At 34.8% G+C, this 20,131-nt stretch overlaps 2 protein-coding genes across 3 annotated transcripts; both read right to left on the minus strand.

The window, feature by feature from the left end:
* Positions 1 to 439: 439 nt before the first annotated feature.
* LOC125676308 (DNA ligase 1-like) lies at positions 440 to 16,488 on the minus strand. 2 transcript variants are annotated; one of them, XM_056158621.1, is made up of 8 exons: positions 8,699 to 8,820; positions 7,982 to 8,110; positions 4,416 to 6,242; positions 4,230 to 4,307; positions 3,751 to 3,816; positions 3,510 to 3,566; positions 3,319 to 3,375; positions 440 to 1,832 (listed from the first exon to the last, which is right to left on the minus strand). In XM_056158621.1, exons 2-8 carry the CDS (start codon positions 8,055 to 8,057, stop codon positions 1,621 to 1,623), a joined length of 2,373 nt encoding a protein of 790 aa, XP_056014596.1. In that variant the 5' UTR covers positions 8,058 to 8,110; positions 8,699 to 8,820; the 3' UTR covers positions 440 to 1,620. The 2 variants fall into 2 exon arrangements, with proteins under 2 accessions (XP_056014596.1, XP_056014597.1); XM_056158622.1 differs by lacking the exons at positions 440 to 1,832; positions 3,319 to 3,375; positions 3,510 to 3,566; ... (1 more) ...; positions 4,230 to 4,307; positions 4,416 to 6,242 and adding exons at positions 14,868 to 14,933; positions 16,446 to 16,488 and having other exon boundaries at positions 8,022 to 8,110; positions 8,699 to 10,874.
* On the minus strand, positions 16,377 to 19,979 carry LOC130052742 (N-lysine methyltransferase KMT5A-A-like). The gene is made up of 5 exons (XM_056158623.1): positions 19,933 to 19,979; positions 18,939 to 18,977; positions 18,746 to 18,842; positions 16,796 to 16,952; positions 16,377 to 16,641 (listed from the first exon to the last, which is right to left on the minus strand). Exons 1-5 carry the CDS (start codon positions 19,960 to 19,962, stop codon positions 16,410 to 16,412), a joined length of 555 nt encoding a protein of 184 aa, XP_056014598.1. The 5' UTR covers positions 19,963 to 19,979; the 3' UTR covers positions 16,377 to 16,409.
* Between the last annotated feature and the right edge of the window lie 152 nt (positions 19,980 to 20,131).

Below are 20,131 nucleotides of genomic sequence, written 5' to 3' on the forward strand. Positions count from 1 at the left end.
CCATTCTTTAAATAGAATGCATTAAAAGAACAAGTACAGTCAAGTGGAACTATCCTTGCCATGGCTGATTTTATTCCAAGAACAATATTCATTCATTCTGCGCGTTACTCAATGGGAAAAAAACATGCCCTGTGTATTGTACCTGCATGTACTTCATGCATCAGTGATATGTTTTATTGTACCCAGAAACAATGAATGTGTATCAAGTAGGGAGTTAGCCCAAAGTTAATAAAGACCGGATATATACCATTACAAAAATATCAAATAGAGCTCAAAATGCGTAAACAAAACATGCTAGTACATCCCTGTAAGAGGTCTATTGAAAGTTTACTAGGTTTCAAATATATTTACTTGGCCTTTGGTGACAATCTAGAACAATTAGGGTGAGCGTTTTGTAAAGACTAAAACCAGATCCCGACTAATAGCTTTTTCCTTTTGTGACAAATAACTGATCCTTTGTCACTTGTGAAGTCCAAACCTGTCAGTCTTTTAAGACATCAAAATATAATCAACTGCAGAATCAAAGTGTACATATTTATTTCATAAGCATACAAAGCTGTTCAATTTAGCTCAAAAAGCTCACATGATGTAAATAAAGCTACTCTTAAAACAGCTGACACTTAATATCTATTCATACATGACAATTTGAATAGGTTTAAAATCAAACTTGGAATGAAACAAGAGTACTACAAACAGTACATCAGTACAATATACACCCGTTGGACCTGTAAGCACATTATGCACTCTGTATTGATATCATACATATTCCAAAAAGAAAATCCTAATAGTGGGTCATGTTGCACCAATCTATCTGACATGTATTCAGCAACCTGAACTCCTATTCCTCCTAGAGGAAGCTTGTGACTAAATTTCAAAACAATATCTGTATCCAAAACGAAAACAAGGTTTTCCCACTAAGTGATACTATGACCTTGACCTTTGACCATGAGAAACAATAGACATTGTCTGCTTGGCATAATGTGTGTGTACCAAGTTTGATGGTCCTAGACCCAACGGTTCGGTCTGTATCTGCCTATAAGGTTTTCCTACTAAGTGATACTACGACCTTGACCTTGAAGAACATAGAGCATCCTACACTTGGCATGAGGAGTATGTGTACCAAGTTAGACGGTCCTAGCTCCAATAGTTCAGTCTGTATTCTGCCTACAAGGTTTTCCTATTAACTGATACTATGGCCTTGATTCACGGTGAAATGTCTATATATACATGTAGTTGTAAGATCCTCGAGCTTACCGTTCATTTTGAATTTTGCCTACAAGGTCTGGAGAGACAGATGACGCCATACCATAATACGTCCCATCTTTTATGGGCATATAAAAAAAATTACAAGGAGGATGTGATACTATCAATTACTTCATAGTCTATTGGTATATAAACTGTAGATAGTTTTAGTTAACTAGTGTTGTACTATCTTATTATATCTTCACAGAGTTAAAATGGTATGACCATCAAACCTTTTATATAGTTAATTATTTCAAGAATTGTCAGATAACAAAACTGCTATAAATTACATATCAATGTTGAATGCAATGATGTATGGTAGACAGTGAATGACCAATGCTGAAGCTGTCAATATAATTACAACCATGTAAACTGGAATTACTTTTTGCAACACCTCTGCCGAGAAGTAATAATGTTTTTCACAGCAAACTTTACATGACGCCATGTAAAAGTGGACAGAGATTTCTCCATTCTAATGCCATTTAAACAGTCGACTTGACCAGGAGTTTTCCCTACTTTGATGAAAGTATCAAACTGTCTGTGCAAAGCTGCCTTCTCTGCGGATGTCCAAGTGTGGCGCTGAACACTGCCTGTAACAAAGAATGGACAGTAGATATCACTTGTAACGGTTGTACAACAGTTTCTTAAAAGTACGTCCAACTTATTTTTTCTGTCATTTACCATAGCTAAAACTAAATGATTTCAAATTACCAATAATTTTTATCAACATTTGTCATAAACCTTCAGTAAACTATCAATGGTTAATTAAAATAAAATTAGAACTGTCCTAATAGGACTAATACTCCTATGAGGCAAATACAGAAAATGATTATTTTAAAAGAGCTTAATAGCTAAATACTATGGAAATGAAAATGGTTTATGGTTGTGAGCTTTGTTTGGAGTACAGAAAAAGTTAACCTCCCAAATTCAAGCACTAAAATGTCACAATCTAAAGAACATCGGAGTCATGTGACCTTGACTCTCAACAAACAACCTGGGCATAGAATTATGACATACCCCTTGGCCATAAGCTGCCTCTGTGTCAAGTATTACCTCTTGATGCACCTCCAATAGAGTCTGCCATGGAATTTTATATTTCTGAGACTTTCAATCTCTGTGACCTTAAACTGTCTAAATGTCAGACTTGAGTTCAAAGTCATGGCACATTCTTCCATCATAGTCAATGTTGAGGGTATATATAATCTTCATAATAAAATGACATTAAGGACAAGAATTGTGCACTTCCTACCAGGGATCTTCACCTTGTCAAAAGATCATCATGTCAGGTTGTTACACATTTTCTAGTCACAAGTAACCTTTGCACCAACATATTCCTCATGTTATGGGCCTCCGTGGTGGAGTGGTTAGAGCATGGCGCTCAAAATCACACGACCTCTCATCTCTGGTCAACGCGAGTTCGAATCCTGCTCGCACTGGTAAGTGAGAAAGTTTCCCAGTTTACTTTCGGAAGGTCAGTAGTCTCTTCCCAGGTACATTGTATCTGGTTCTCTCTTCCACCAATAAAAACTGGGCGCCACCAGATAACTTAAAATTTGTTGAGTGTGGCGGACAACAGCTAAACAATCAATCCTCTTGAAAATTATGGCCAAGGCAAAAATTTGCATATTTCTTATATCAGTGACCTTGTCCAAATGACCCTCTGTAAAGGTTGGGACATACCCTCAAGCCACAAGCAAACTTTTAACTCAAGTACAAGCTTCCAGTTTTTCTAATTTCTAAGTAAAAAATAAAGTCCATGAAGTGAAAAAAACCTGTTAGATGAGTAAAAGTTGTCCATTCATTAAGAAAACACTAGGTACAGGTCTTTACATGAGGAACAGAGAGTGTACACATTTTAAGAAAAATGTATGTGCCATTCTCTTAGAATAAATCCAGCCAAAACCATGCCGACAGACAAACAGACCAACAGACAGATACAGTGATTCCAAGATACCCTCCTAAACTTATTACGAATGTTGGTAATATATTGGAATCACCGTGTCTGTCTGTTGGTTGGTCTGTCTGTCTGTCAGCATGGTTTAACAAAATATAATACAAATTATGACATATAAATACCTTGCTTTCTTCCTCCCAACTTCCTAGATGAGCTAGGTCTCTGCATCTGCATTCCTTCTGCAATGTTGAAGACATTCAATTAAATGATTGCATTTCTTTAAGTTTCCACACATGAACCATGCATAAACTTTTGATGCCTGTCTGTCAGCATGGTTTAACAAAATATAATACAAATTATGACATATAAATACCTTGCTTTCTTCCTCCCAACTTCCTAGATGAGCTAGGTCTCTGCATCTGCATTCCTTCTGCAATGTTGGAGACATTCAATTAAATGACTGCATTTCTTTAAGTTTCCACACATAAACGATGCATAAACTGTTGATGCCATGCGGAGTACGAAAATATAGATGTATGTCAAAAGTTATGCAATGGGTGATTTCCACTGGATAAAGGGGTAAACATGTGATAAATTAATTCATCAAAACAAACCTTGTGCTGAAGTTTGAGGCATCCTTGCATTCCTTTCTTTACCCATGTCTCCAGAATTACAGGGCTCTGTAATATCAATTTGACACAAATCAAGTCTGAGTAGAAAGTATGCTATAATGATCATAATTAGTACTGTAATTAAGTAATACATTAGTAATTGGGTATTCTCTAAGGTAGTACATGTACCAGATATCTGAGGAGGTGGTCATAAAATAAAGAATCATCAGACAGAGTTTTCAAGTGAAGCACTAAGTACTACAAAACCAAAGTGTACGTGTTAAGGAGGATTGGACTATAGGAATACTTCTGTTTGAAATATATGTGACAATGAATTGTACACAGCCCTGCCTAGGGCAAGAAATAGACTACACAAAAATCACAATCCTTATCATCAAAATAAATGTTAAGCACTCTGGAACACTCATATGTGAAGTTTCAAGAATTGAAAGAATTTGAAGATCTGAAAGTGTTCAATATACCTTCCAAAAGAGATTCATGGTTGGAATCATCATCACTGTCATCATCCACTTCACTCTCTGTTTCACTGTCAAGTGTTTCTAAGTTGAAGAAAAGATCCATTAGATATCAGAAACACTTTTAGACAGCCTGAGATGAAACTTGGGCAGAAAATTAACAAAGACCATGATGATGATAAACACACAAACCTTTGTCAGCAAAATCAATCTGATCGAAATCCATTCCTTTATATCTATCTATGGTTCCATTATTGATGCTATGGAGTATTTTTGAAACTTTTGCTACTTGCAAAGTACTTTCAGGCAGCCGGTAGAACTCTCTATGGACTTTTATGTTATGTCCTTGAAAAGTGGCAAGAATATCTTGTGACGTTTCACTGAGGTTTAGGACTTGAGCTAAGGTAGCAAGTTGTTTTCTAAGTTTTGTGGAATTAATGGCACTGGGATTTCGAAGCTCAGCCAAGTTACAAAATTTCCTCATGCAATCTGTGCCTCTGTAGGGCTTTGTGGTCATTCCAGGCCTGGCAAAGAGATATGGCTGTGTGACACAAGCTTCTTGTCTGGTTTTCAGGAGAATGTCAATAGATTTCTTCATATCAGCGGTAAACAGTACAGGCACTTTTCTCCCTCTCTTTCCCTTGATCTCCACTCTAATGTGGGACTTGCACAGTATTTTCTCAAATTCATTGAGGGTACTCATTATTACTGGATCTGGTTTTCCACTGCCTTTCAGTGCATCACAGTAGGCAGCCACAGTCATTCTCTCTGCCTCTCCACTGCGACGCCGATTAAAAAGAATGACTTGTGCCAAACATACCTGTGCAAGTTCTGGATACAAATCCACCTTTCTGAATTCCACTTCTGAGCAAAGTTCATGTGCTCGTTGAACCAAAAAGTCATTCAGTTTCTTCACGTCCTCAACCAGTGGAATGAAGAGCTGCTTGTTGTATTTTTTCTCATTTAAAGTGGAATGTGCATGGGATGACACACTTTCAGTCCATTCATTTTCATATAAAGTGAGAAAGGCATCTGCAGTTTTAATTTTCTCTTCATTACTTTCTTTCAATCCTTCAGATTTTAAATAACTGGCACACTTGACCAAACTATGGCCTAATTTCAATGCAAGGGATGGAGCATTATAAACTTTACTAACTTCTGAATAACCACATACTAAATGCACACATTCAATTAGGGTATCCCAATGCTCTGTTTTCAACAAATCATCCAAGGCATTCAACGACCTTTTCCTACTGAGCTGCAACAGTCTTCCTAGCTCCCTTAATTTTTGAGAGATATACATGTTTCTATGTTCTTCATTTCCATGCTTACGAAACATCCTCCCTCCAAAATCCAATATCCTTTTGTCTGAAATTACTACAGATTTTACCTCATCATCTCTCATTACATTAAGTACCTTTTGTTCAAACTGCTCATTGTTACATGAAGGAGGAAGTAACAAACGCCCAAGTTTCACATGATTCTGTTTATCCAACTTGCATTCCTTGGATTTTTCTCCACAAGAAGTTGTATGTTTCCACAATTCTGTACGTTTGTACAATCCTTTACAGTAATAACAAGGCACATAATCTTTGATATCAGCACTGGATGTGTTACTCTTTTGGTATTTAGGAATAACTGCTCCTTTTCCTTTTTCAATTACTGAGTAGTTGTGATTAAAATTTCCTTTGTTCACAAGTTCCTCCCAGAGCTGTCTTCTTTGCTTGCTTCTTTTGGACAGCACTAGAATTTTGGCCACTTCAGGTTCATTGTGATGTTTTAGAGTCAGATGTCTAGCCATATTCGGCATAACTTTTTCACAGAATAGACAGGCATGTCTTTTGTTAGTATAATGTCCCTTAGCTGATTTATCAGTTTTCATGAAAGTTATTTTCTTCTCTGTCCCATTCAAAATTGGAAAAACTTGACTGACTGAAGAATACTCATCATCCTCATCATCACTGTCACTAACATGTTCATGTTGTGGGAAAACAGTTCTTGTCATGTTTGTAGAATGATCTACAAAAACAAAATCAAATACAAAATCTGGAAATTAATCCTTTAAAACCAAGGCATACCCTGAGGATACCTGTATGCAGCATATTGATTAAATTTAATGTAGTTAATACAGAATCTCTACAAAATGTGTGTTCAATTTACATAAATATATGACTTCTCCAAAAACAAAAAGATTTATGCACAAACATTATATCCAGTAAACAAAAAGGCCAAAATTGTATACATAAACAAGAGGCCCATGGGCCACATCGCTCACCCAAGTTACCTTGGACTTTAGTGATGGGCAATCGGACCAAAAACCACAATCGATTATCGACAATAATCGGACACATGTACTCGATTAATAATCGATTATAATCGGAATTGGCATTTAAGTGTTTCCCCCTCAAATGAGATGTAACAGAACCATTAAATGTATGGAAACATTTGAATTCTTCTTTGTTTCATTTGTTCACTGGTAAATAAATCAGAATTCCAATATATCAAGTAATGGAATTTATCTATAATCTCAATGTATCAAAGACATCAGAGATAGGCTCCTTTATTTGACTGTTGAATGTCGTTGTTACTGTCCTTCATATCTCCCGCCATTTTGTTTGCTTATTTTTGATCGGGTTTGACATACAGAAAATAAAATTTGAACAAAGTTGAAGTGATTTCCGGATTTTGTTTGGTCAACGATGTCGGCGACTTATATTTTGTATTCGATTAGTAGCATCGTAGGTATCTGAACGACCGACAATCGATCATCGGCGATAATCGTTTCATCACTACCCATAGTTAAAGAATTTTTTAAAATATATATTTGCATGTAAAACTTTGATCCCTAATGTGGCACCAACATACCCCCGGGAGCCATGATTTTTACAAACTTAAATCTACACTATGTCAGGAAGCTTTCATGTAAATTTCTACTTTCCTGGCCAAGTGGTTCTTGAGAAGAAAATTTTCAAAGATTTTACCTATAGATATATTCGCATGTGAAAATTTGATCTCCTATTGTGGCCCAAAACTACCACCAGGGGTCATGGTTTTAACAAACTTGAATCTGCTCTATGTCAGGAAGCTTTCAAGTAAATTTCAGCTCTTCTGGCCAAGTGGTTCTTGAGAAGATTTTTTAATGACCCCACCCTATTTTTTGCATTTTTGTGATTATCTCCCCAATGACAGGGCATGGCCGTTTATTTGGACAAACTTGAATTCCCTTCACCTTAGGATGCTTTGTGCCAAGTTTGGTTGAAAATGGCCCAGTGGTTTCGGAGAAGAAGTAGAAAATGTGAAAGTTTACAGACAGACAGACAGATCATGGGTGATCAGAAAAGCTCACTTTTGCTCAGGTGAGCTAAAAATAGATTACTCGATTTTTGTGCATTGCATAGAGTACTGTACTTTTTTGTGTTTTCTTTGATTGTTTATACTCTATAATCTTCAACATGTTCAAGTTTTATTGACAAAAAATGAAGAAATTGTTTCTGTGTGTGTACAACTACACATGCTATAAGAAATTATTTATTTACTCTTCTTTGAAGATATATATATATATATGTATGGTTGTCTAAGCTTATAAATGGAAAACATATGAACCATCATGTGTCACTTCGTTCTTATTTGAAATATAAAACCTACTAACTTTAAATCAACAACATTTCTAACAAAAATTCCAATATTCAATCAAATTTTAGAAAACGAATCTTGCCAAATTACACATGTAGTTATTGGCATGGATTATACAAATATACCTGATTCGATTGATGAATCTTCATCTTCGTCTTCATCACTTTCACTTTCAGATGGATGATAGGAATCATCATCCATCCCATCAATACTCTCAGCTGCATAGTCATCATCAGACAGATGTTCTAAAATATCTGAAATTATGAATAAAACCATATATCAAACTTATGCATCAGCAAAACACCTATTCAAAATTTCTGCCTGCCTGAATACATTCAATTCTAAAAGAAACACAGTGGGAGCAATAGACATAGGGCCTCAGTTTTTGCGGTCTCATCTGAAGGACTGCCCCATTTAGTTACGACAACAAAGGGGATACTGAGGACCTATTCTAACTTGGATCCCAATGGGACAATTTTTAATGAAAACTGAACAGCTTCCTATAATTGAAATTATAAATGGAATCAAACTTAATTTTAACCATGGTATACAATTAACTAATTTTCTTTGTGCAACAAATTTAGGTGAGCAATGTGACCCATAAGCCATTTCTTAGTAACTACCCTGAACCAAGTCTATTGGTATCATTTCATAAAAATAATTAGCTTCATTCCTAAATATATCTCATCTTGTAATACTAAATAAATTGTACCAAACATGGGAACTAATGAAATTAGAGGTACCAAATTATACAACAGATATTTCAAATGATTGTGATAAAATAAATTCTCACATTTTTCATATGGCAATTATATCAAATAGTCTTATCTGTAATAACTTACCGAGTGCTTTTGATATGGATTTTTTTTATCACTGCTTCTCTAACATTTGTCTCCTGGATATTCCTCACATCAGTCTCATGAGTATTCCTCACATCAGTCTCCTGTGTATTCCTCACATCAGTCTCCTGAATATACCTCACATCAGTTTCCTGAGTATTCCTCACATCAGTCTCCTGTGTATTCCTCACATCAGTCTCCTGAATATACCTCACATCAGTTTCCTGAGTATTCCTCACATCAGTCTCCTGTGTATTCCTCACATCAGTCTCCTGTGTATTCCTCACATCAGTCTCCTGAGTATTCCTCACACCAGTCTCCTGTGTATTCCTCACATCAGTTTCCTGAGTATTCCTCACATCAGTCTCCTGTGTATTCCTCACATCAGTCTCCTGAATATACCTCAAATCAGTCTCTAAATTCCTTCTCTTTTTCTTCTGCCTTTTCACATCAGTCTCCTGGATATTCCTCACATCAGTCTCCTGAGTATTCCTCACATCAGTCTCCTGTGTATTCCTCATATCAGTCTCTAAATTCCTTCTCTTCTTCTTCTGTCTTTTCACATCAGTCTCCTGGGTATTCCTCACATCAGTCTCCTGAGTATTCCTCACATCAGTCTCCTGTGTATTCCTCATATCAGTCTCTAAATTCCTTCTCTTCTTCTTCTGCCTTTTCACATCAGTCTCCTGTGTATTCATCACATCAGTCTCCTGTGTATTTCTCACATAAATCTCCTGTGTATTCCTCACATCAGTCTCCTGAATATTCCTCACATCAGTCTCTAAATTCTTTTTCTTCTTCTTCTGCCTTTTCACATCAGTCTCCTGAATATTCCTCACATCAGTCTCTAAATTCCTTCTCTTCTTCTTCTGCCTTTTCACATCAGTCTCCTGAGTATTCCTCACATCAGTCTCCTGAGTATTCCTCACATCAGTCTCCTGAGTATTCCTCACATCAGTCTCCTGAGTATTCCTCACATCAGTCTCCTGTGTATTCCTCACATCAGTCTCCTGAATATTCCTCATATTTGTCTCTAAATTCCTTCTCTTTTTCTTCTGCCTTTTCACATCAGTCTCCTGAATATTCCTCACATCAGTCTCCTGAGTATTCCTTACATCAGTCTCCTGAATATTCCTCACATCAGTCTCCTGTGTATTCCTCACATCAGTCTCCTGAATATTCCTCACAGTTGTCTCTAAATTCCTTTTCTTCTTCTGCCTTTTCACGGTTTCCTGAGTATTCCTCACACAAGTCTCCTGTGTATTCCTCACATCAGTCTCCTGAATATACCTCAAATCAGTCTCTAAATTCCTTCTCTTTTTCTTCTGCTTTTTCACATCAGTCTCCTGGATATTCCTCACATCAGTCTCCTGAGTATTCCTCACATCAGTCTCCTGAGTATTCCTGACATCAGTCTCCTGTGTATTCCTCACATCAGTCTCCTGTGTATTTCTCACATCAGTCTCCTGAGTATTCCTCACATTTGTCTCTAAATTCCTTCTCTTTTTCTTCTGCCTTTTCACACCAGTCTTCTGAGTATTCCTCACATCAGTCTTCTGTGTATTCCTCACATCAGTCTCTTGAATATTCCTCACATCAGTCTCCTGTGTATTCCTCACATCAGTCTCCTGAATATTCCTCATATTTGTCTCTAAATTCCTTTTCTTCTTCTGCCTTTTCACGGTTTCCTGAGTATTCCTCACACCAGTCTCCTGTGTATTCCTCACATCAGTCTCCTGAGTATTCCTCACATCAGTCTCCTGTGTATTCCTCACATCAGTCTCCTGAATATACCTCACATCAGTCTCCTGTGTATTCCTCACATCAGTCTCCTGTGTATTCCTCACATCAGTCTCCTGTGTATTCCTCACATCAGTCTCCTGAGTATTCCTCACACCAGTCTCCTGAATATACCTCACATCAGTTTCCTGAGTATTCCTCACATCAGTTTCCTGAATATTCCTCACATCAGTCTCCTGTGTATTCCTCACATCTGTCTCCTGTGTATTACTTAATTTGGTTCCTGGATTACCCAAATCTGTTACCTGGTTAACCCAAACATCTGTCTCTTGGTTGCTCACTTCTGTCCCAAAATACCTCAATTTGTCTTTTCTGACTCCTTGTCTCTCACTTCCCTCACCTATCTTCATACTTCTAACTTCGGCCTCATCAACAGTATCTACAAATAATATTTCACGATGACATTATATATCTTTTTAAATTTTGAAAATTTATGGTTAAAATTATTTCATTTTTATTTAGAAGCTGCCTTTGGATTTTCTGGATGAAGGATGGTAAATCAGCACAATCATGTTGAAAATTAAATCAAAAGTTCAACACCAATACTGTATACTTTACACCAAATTTCAAATGTTTAGAGACAAAAGATCTTTGAAATCCAAATAACTTTGAATATCTAAGAAATGAATAATGTTAAAAGGTCTCTGGGATATAAACTTGGTCCATTACTTCAGGCTTTTCGGTAGATTTGATCATGTACCAACCAAGTTCATATTCCAGAAAACTTTTTAACATTGTTATTTATTTCTTATATTTATGTATGGGGAAAATGGATCATTTAAAATTATAATCCTAACTATAAGCCATACATAAACTAGGAAGAATTGTTTAAGCTCACAGTCACTAAAACTGACGAGACGACATTTTCCATAATTTTTTTAAAAACATTTTTAGGGATCATCTTTAAAGTGGAAAATTAGGACTTACAGAAAATAACAATCGCCTAGATATGTATATGAGCTTCTAACAAGGAACGGTGTTGTGAACATATGATAGTAAACTAAACTTGCCAACATACCAAATATCAAAGGCATATATGTCAAAAGACAAAGTTATGGTCTGGACAATTTTTTTTTCTATTATTTGACTTTTACATAAAAGGCCAATGTCAAAGGTCAGCAAAATTGGCACTTGACACAGTCTTATCATGGTATACCCACATACCAAATATGAAAGGTCAATGTCAATCGACAAAAAAAGTTATGGACCGGACAACAAAAATACCCAAAAACTTCTTTTATTGACCTTTACATAAAAGGTCAAAGTCAAAGGTCATCGAAAATGGCTTCCGACTCTCTGTCTTATCATGGTCTACCAACATACCAAATACCAAAGGCCTAGCCCAAAAATTCTATTATTTGACCTTTACATAAAAGGTCAAGGTCAAAGGTCATCACAAATGACATGTGACACAGTTTTATCATGGTATACCCACATACCAAATATCAAAGGCCTATGTCAAAAGACAAAAAAAGTTATGGCCCGGACAAACTTTGTATAAGAAGAGGAAGAAGAAGTGAAAGAAGAAAAAGAAGAATTCACACTAAAAGAATATTCCCCCTTCTGAGAAGGGGAGACATTATTATTGAGAAGGTGTGACATAGACACTATTAAAACAGAGTTAAAAGATTTCCTTATAAATTTTTATTGTTTACTTCAAGAGTTAAAAATTTTAAAAAATGAACAATATAATGGACAAATATCAAGTAACTTTTATTGCAAAAAAATAAGATCACTGTTGAATGTACTGGCTTGAAATTCACTAAATGTGTGTGATAAATCTGTATTGACATTGAAACTCACTACATGTGTGTGATAAATCTGTATTGACATTGAAACTCACTACATGTGTGTGATAAATATGTATTGACATTGAAACTCACTGCATGTGTGTGATAAATCTGTATTGACATTGAAACTCACTACATGTATGTGATAAATATGTATTGACATTGAAACTCACTGCATGTGTGTGATAAATCTGTATTGACACTGAAACTCACTACATGTGTGTGATAAATCTGTATTGACATTGAAACTCACTACATGTGTGTGATAAAAAGAGGATATCTATATTGCGTGTTTTCCAATGAGTTGATATGGTGTAGTTATTTGCGAGGCTTGCCGAGCGAATAAATACACCATATAAACTCGTTGGATAAACCAAATATCAAAACACGCAATTATAGATGTTGTATTTATGTCGTACGTCTTCTTTTCGCTTAATTTTGAGATGATTCCCAGTATGGTAGAAACAGCTGATTGAATTTGTTTTGAATTCGTGGCTCAGACGTCATGGTTATCAGTTTTCCTTACGCGGGAAAAAATAGTGCGCTTATAATCCATTCATATACAGTACAAAGGGCATTTTTATAAAAGAAACCATGGACAACAAGAGATGTTTGTAAAACACATATGCCCTGAAGATGTACCAGTGTAGGTTCACAGTATATTCCTATGTCCAGTTTGACCATGTGACCTCAAAATCAATAGGGGTAATTTTCTTCTGAAGATGTACTGGTGTGCCAAGTTTGATGTCTGTCAAGCAAAGGGTTCTCTAAACATTGAATGGTCAGTATATTCCTATGCCCAGTTTGACCCTTGACCTTTAACCATATGACCTCAAAATCAATAGGGGTAATCTACTCCTTAGGATGTACCAGTGTGCTAAGTTTGATGTTTTTCAGCAAAGGGTTCTCAAGATATTGAGCGGACATTATATTCCTATGTCCAGAGTAGATTGACCCTTGACTTTTGACCTTAAAAACACTAGGGGTCCTCTTCTACTCATAACCAACCCACATATGAAATATCATTATCATCAAGTGAATGGTTCTCAAGATATTGAGTGGACAACACATGGTCTACAGACCAACCGACCGACAGTTGCAAAACAATATGCCTCCTCTTTTTCAAAGGGGGGCATAGAATTGTTTTAGAGAGGATTATAGTTTATAATTAATAATGGTTTTGCCATTCCAACAAAATAAAAACTATTGACCGAGTATTTATTTTTTGACGTAGGCCTGACCTTCTGATAAAAGTTTGATGTCGGCGTCTTTTTGAAATAAACATGTGTAACAACGATCAATGAAAGTAATATTCTAATGCAGCAGTATTAGAATGTTCAATAGTTTACAATGAAAAGTAGAAGTGTTTGTGCATTTGGATTTTATTCACGTGTCTTCTTTAGATCTGAGGGCGAGAGGAAATCCTGAGGCACTTTAGGCCTAGGAAGTAAAGCTATTGAGATTTCTCACATTCAATATGGCTCCAGAGAAAAGAGACTGTGCTTGTGAATACTTGGTACCACAGCATGTCTAGGTACTTTCAATTAGGCTTGTCCAGTAGGCGGTTGATTTCTTGTCGATGATAATAGTGTGGACATTTTTTTGGTCGAATATTTTGAGTAGTTTAATATTGATCGAGTTGACATTTTTATGGCCGATAACTTGCATTATATGTCAGTGGGGGCAACATCATTTTAATTTTGCTATAAAATATATTCTAAATAAATACAGAATAACAAATTGTACACGTTATTTCAAGCATCGATATGCATAAACATAGACAATATGTCATCCAAGCGGGGACGGTGTCAAAAGTAGTTCGGACCGGAAGTGTTTTATCAAACGGGCGTGTGATAAAGCCAATGTTTTATCTCACTTTCAATATACACCACACGTAAGAGATAAATCTGTATTGACATTGAAAATCACTGCATGTGTGTGATAAATATGTATTGACATTGAAACTCACTACATGTGTGTGATAAATCTGTTTTGACATTAAAAATCACTACATGTGTGTGATAAATCTGTATTGACATTGAAACTCACTACATGTGTGTGATAAATCTGTTTTGACATTAAAAATCACTGCATGTGTGTGATAAATCTGTATTGACATTGAAACTCACTACATGTGTGTGATAAATCTGTATTGACATTGAAACTCACTACATGTGTGTGATAAATATGTATTGACATTGGAACTCACTGCATGTGTGTGATAAATCTGTATTGACATTGAAACTCACTACATGTGTGTGATAAATTTGTATAGACATTGAAACTCACTACATGTGTGTGATAAAACTGTACTGACATTGAAAATCACTACATGTGACCGTGCAGTGTGCAATGGCATCAAAACTCACTACATGTGTGCTATAAATGTATATTGGCATGAATCTAATTACATGTGCATCTGATGAATTGAAATGGTGTATTCATGATGCAAACTAAGAAAGTTGACTTGTGCAAATTTAAAATATCAATTAAGATTCTCTTTCAAAGAAAACTTGTGAATATTCAAATCATACATTTAATACAATTGAATATCAAAATGATTAGTATTAATTGAATTTTACCTTCACAGTCTTCATCTTTATTACTGGTGACATCAAATGGGTCATCATCCACTGTGTCAGAGGAATCTTGAACACAAAAATAATAATTACTCAAAATTTATGAAGTACATGTATGAAATGCAAAAGTTTCCATCATTAGGTCAAAATAAAATATATGTGTGTTTCCTATTTCACTCCCAAAAATTAGGTGGGGTAGTTACATGTAGGTAAAACATTTCATTTTATTAAAACATTTTATTTGAAGTCTTAGTTTTGATACATTTTCAATACAGGTCTATATACATTACAAATACTTTTCACACATTTTGAAGATCAATAGTTGTAAAATGTAAATCAGAGAAACTCGAATGCAAAAAGATAAAAATTCCAAATTCAGGATTTTTATTTTCTTTTAATTACATGTATAGCATAAATAAAATATTTAGAGTTGTCAGCAAAAATGTAGGTAGGGTAGGGAAACTGGAAACACACATATAATTATTCTATTTTGACCTTATCAGTTTTGTACAATTTGTCATACTGTTAATTTTATAGTATATCTAAAGTTCATGTAAAGGGGTGAAGCCTTCTAGTTTTTAGTTATTCAACACCTTCTTTGAAAAGATTTCTTTAAATCAAGGATGTCACCCATTACTCATGACACACTGCATAACTGAGGTCTCTGCTCAGTACTGGACCTATATTTATTTCATAATGATTGACAAATGAGTACTACAACTAGTATCAATATTTCTCATTAGTATAGGCAGTTGTGCAAGTGGGTCAATGATGTAGGGGAAAACTAAAACACTTGGATGAAGTCCTTGAGTTCTAGCAGGAGATCACCCTCTCACATACAACAACTTGGGTAGCAGCTAACCACTGCACTATCTCAACACCCCAATATCTCAGGACATAATTGTGCACTTAGGGTTATTTCAAATGACCAACCAGTTGAACCTGCAGTAGCAGTTTGTAAGATTGCAACAAAAATCATGACATGCAGGAAAATGGTAAAATATTTATCATACCCCAGGTTACCTTAGTGTTTTAAAACTTCTATCTTTTTTGTGCAGTTTTAAGAGAATGAGGTAATTTCCATATACATGCATGTCTATAGACAGGCAAGTTATTTACAATATAATAAACTATCTCATGTACAACATTGAACGAATTCATCACACTTTGAAAAAAGTTATTATATTTTAAAGATAAAACTAAGAAAGTTAGTAATGTACATTGTAACATGTAAACACAATGTCAACAAGAAATTTAAACTAAGGATTTATGAAAAAAATCATTGTTATGGTATTTCTTTTTTTTTTTTAAATTTGTAAATTCGTATGAACATAATGAATTTTTTACAAATGTAAATGTAAAGTGTTGAAATGATAAATTCATGTTAAAAAGTATTACTATGCAGATCTGATTTACTCTCATGCAGTGCACTCTGTAAAATATTCATACAAGCAACAATTCAAATGATTAAGTTCATGTATAATTGTATCAAACTGTTGTACATATATGTTACACTATATATATTCCTGAAATCCAGGTGATATTTCAAAACACAATTGATATGAATAATTTGTCACATACTTGTCTCCAAGGTAGGTTAGTTTCCCCATAGTCGTATCTCAACTCTTCTCCCCTTTCTATATTTCGATTAGCAAATAGACAGAGTCGAGGGTTGTTTTCCACCGTCAAAAGCTTCATAACACAATTGTTTAGTGGGTCACCATTTTTAGCATCGTTTATATATTTCCCAATTCTGTCTGTACCTGTTGCGTCAACACTAAGAAAAAGAAACTTGACATTAGATTTTGAAGTGCAGTGTGTTTATAGTTTTTAATCAAGCATTGATGACACATGATTAATATAACATTTTATACTAAATATGGATTGTCAAAGTACAGATACATGTATATCAATGGCAAGACAATATTCACCATCTAAGACCATTCCACTTGTAGTAGAAGAGGTAACAGTGTTTAATTTTCCGCTTCCTATCCCTCTCCTCTGCTTCTTTAGGAGCAATTCTTTCCCCAACATATTCAGTTAAAAAACTGCCCTTAGAGAAGTTTTCACTAGCAAAAACGCCATACCCTAAACACAAAAATAACCCATCAAGAAATCATAAAACAAAAACAAGCCAAGATTATAATGATGAACTTGGATAAAAAACAAACATGGTTAATATAATATTAAGATATATTTTATACTATTATGTATACTAATTATGTATCCATGAACAAATAATTTATAAAAGATAATAATAAAAAAACATCCAGTCTTCGACGTTAACCAGTGGCCCGATGCCCGAGGCCAGTAAAATCGGGATCGGGCTTCTTAAAATATTAAACCCAGGAGTCCGGCGGGCCTGTAAATGTTTTCTTATATGTTCTGTATATATTATAAATAAAGCGTGAGATTGACTCAGACTAAATGTCATGACTTAGTAGTCAAATTTCGCATAGAAAAATTATCAACCATGCTGCCTTTTCTGAAGTATAGGGAGGGGGCTCGTCCGGGAAATTCAAAACCACCCAAGCGTATTTCATAATCACAACCATCCGATAAAAAAAACAACCCAAAAAACCTGTCGTACGAGGAGAAAAGAGCGAAAATTCATGGCCCATTGGACCGAGGGTAGGCCTTGGCTAACATTTGATTCTGGAGACAACAAAATGATTTGTACGCGGTGTATACAAAACAAAGTTGAACATGAGCTGCTGATGTATCTGCGAGATTAATATATTGAAAAATAAAATAAGACAATCCTTTTAATGTCAGTTGTTCTCTAACTATGATCATCTTGACCTGTATTTTCCTACAGTAGAACATGCATGTATCTATAGTGTAGAATCAGCAAATGACATGTGGTCAAATTAGAAAAAAACATTTGGGGCCTGTAAAATATTGTTCGGGCTTGCACAATTATTATACCGGGAGGCCCGAAGGGCCTGTGCTTTACAAAGTTTTTCGTGAAGACTGAACATCAATAAAAAAAACTAATAAAAAAAATAATATATATATGTATATGAATGAACACTATAAAAATAAAGTATAAATTTTATATATTTTTTATATAAATTGAGTAGTTTCATAACACAAATTAAATAATCCCAAGACACCGTGTCAAAAGCTTTTCCAGAGTAGCATTAGATATGGAATGTTTTTTACTTGGGTATAGTTCATTATATCATAAATCAGTCTAGTATTTTCTGCAATATTTCTGCCTGGTATAAATCCTGTTTGATCCCCATTTATTAATTTTGGTAGAATATGTTTTATTCGATTTGCTATACATCCTAATCCTATTTTGTAGACAGTATTTAGTAGAGTTAATGGTCTCCAGTTTTTTAAAAATTGTTTTGGTTTGTCTTGTTTTGATAAATAAGTGATAATCCCATTTTTGAGTACTAGATAGTTCTCCCATTTCATATGCATAATTTAATGATCTAGTTACAAAATGGCCTAAATCTGTCCAGAAAAATGTGAAAAACTCTGTACAGTTGTAAAACCATCACTTCCTGGACTATTATATTATTATTCATTCTTTTTAATGTGTCTGTTGTTTCTTTATTAGTCCCAAAAATTTGACAATCTGGTTGTTTGTGTCGTTGGTCATTTTAGTGCTTTGTATATATATATATTAAAAATCCACAACGGTTACCATAATACATACAGGTCTATGTCTAGTAAATCTAAATTCAAACTTTTCAAACTTTTTGTTAACTTCGGGTTTATGATATTACACCAAAGTAGATTTGCATTTCCTATACAGGTACTAAAGAGTCATTATAGTTAAAAATTTCATGTCACAAAATAAACAACATTAATGTGTTTGCAACTTGCATAATGATTGTTACTTTCTATTACATGTGGATCGAACTCACCAATTCTTCTGTTGATGTATTTCACTTTCAACAGATCGCTATCTAGTCCTGAACGGCACATAAATTCTGCCTCTGCTTTCGGGCTTATTCGTTGTTTCTAAACATGTACAACAAATCTTATGTCAGATAACACAATTGAGAATTCCAAAAATGTTATAGAATCTATTACATTGTTTTGTTCAAACTGAATTACCTTTAGGCATTGCATTCTTGCTTGCAAACTCCTTTTCAACTAGGATTAAAATGAAAACTATATGTAATAAGCTTTAATGCATATCATGAATTTAACACTTGGAACTATTTACAAATAGGAATTAATACATTGTTAATTTTTTTTTACATGATTCAATGGTTCAAAATAATTTAACCAAACAATACATTTATCTCAATATTGTCTTACATCATTCGAATCTGTTGATGTCATTTGATTCACCAAAATGCAATGAAGCACCAAATTACTGCTCTGACATATACATTGTACACACTGAAATTATGTTGTATATATTATTACTACTGTAACTTGATCCTAAGAGTCGGATCACGCCGAGTTGACAGGCGAGGATCATCAGATCACATGAGACGCGAAGCGTCGAGTTTGATCTGACGATCCGCGCCTGTCAACGAGATGTGATCCAACTCTTCGGATCAATTAAGTTACCGTAGTAATGATAAATTTATTATATACCCCCTATGCATTTTAAATCCACATTTATATGATACTAAATGTAATCCAAATTATCAAAAATACAGACATACAGTGAAATTATGTTTTGTTTATGCAGTTTTGTTTGTGACGCGGCCAATATTTTAAGCAAAAAACGTTACGTTGATGCATTGTGACGTCATTGTGACGGTATCAGTTTCAGAGAATACTGATACGGAATCAGAAAACCACAGGGTGGTGATCCAGAAAACCGGATCACACGCTGTGAAATCCACAGTATCAAAGAACGATACATTGATGGGTATATAATAAATCAAGTTATCAACTGCCTTTGCCTTGCGATAAGTGTGTTTACTTCATTACTGTGCAGAGCAAACATTACCATAATCAGCAGCACTGTCTCTTTCAGAAGATTAAAGAAAAAATTACATTTTTGTATGTAATAATATTTTTTCAAAAAATATGCAACAATTTGACTGCATGACTATGGTAGAATGTGTGCATTATTCAATTTTTCACTTACTGCAATCTTTCCTCTTGAATATGCTGCCATGATCAAATCAGATAATCTTAATTCATGAACTACAGAAAAAGAATCAAGGAATAATCAGAACTAGATGAAACAGGGCATAATTAGACTGACATGTCATTTCTGCATAAAAATGTAAATATAAGAATCAAGCAGCTATTTCAAGGCTATACCCAAACTACTTTCTAGTAGA

This window comes from Ostrea edulis, chromosome 3 (assembly GCF_947568905.1).
Source record: "Ostrea edulis chromosome 3, xbOstEdul1.1, whole genome shotgun sequence".
NCBI classification, from domain to species: Eukaryota; Metazoa; Mollusca; class Bivalvia; order Ostreida; family Ostreidae; genus Ostrea; species Ostrea edulis.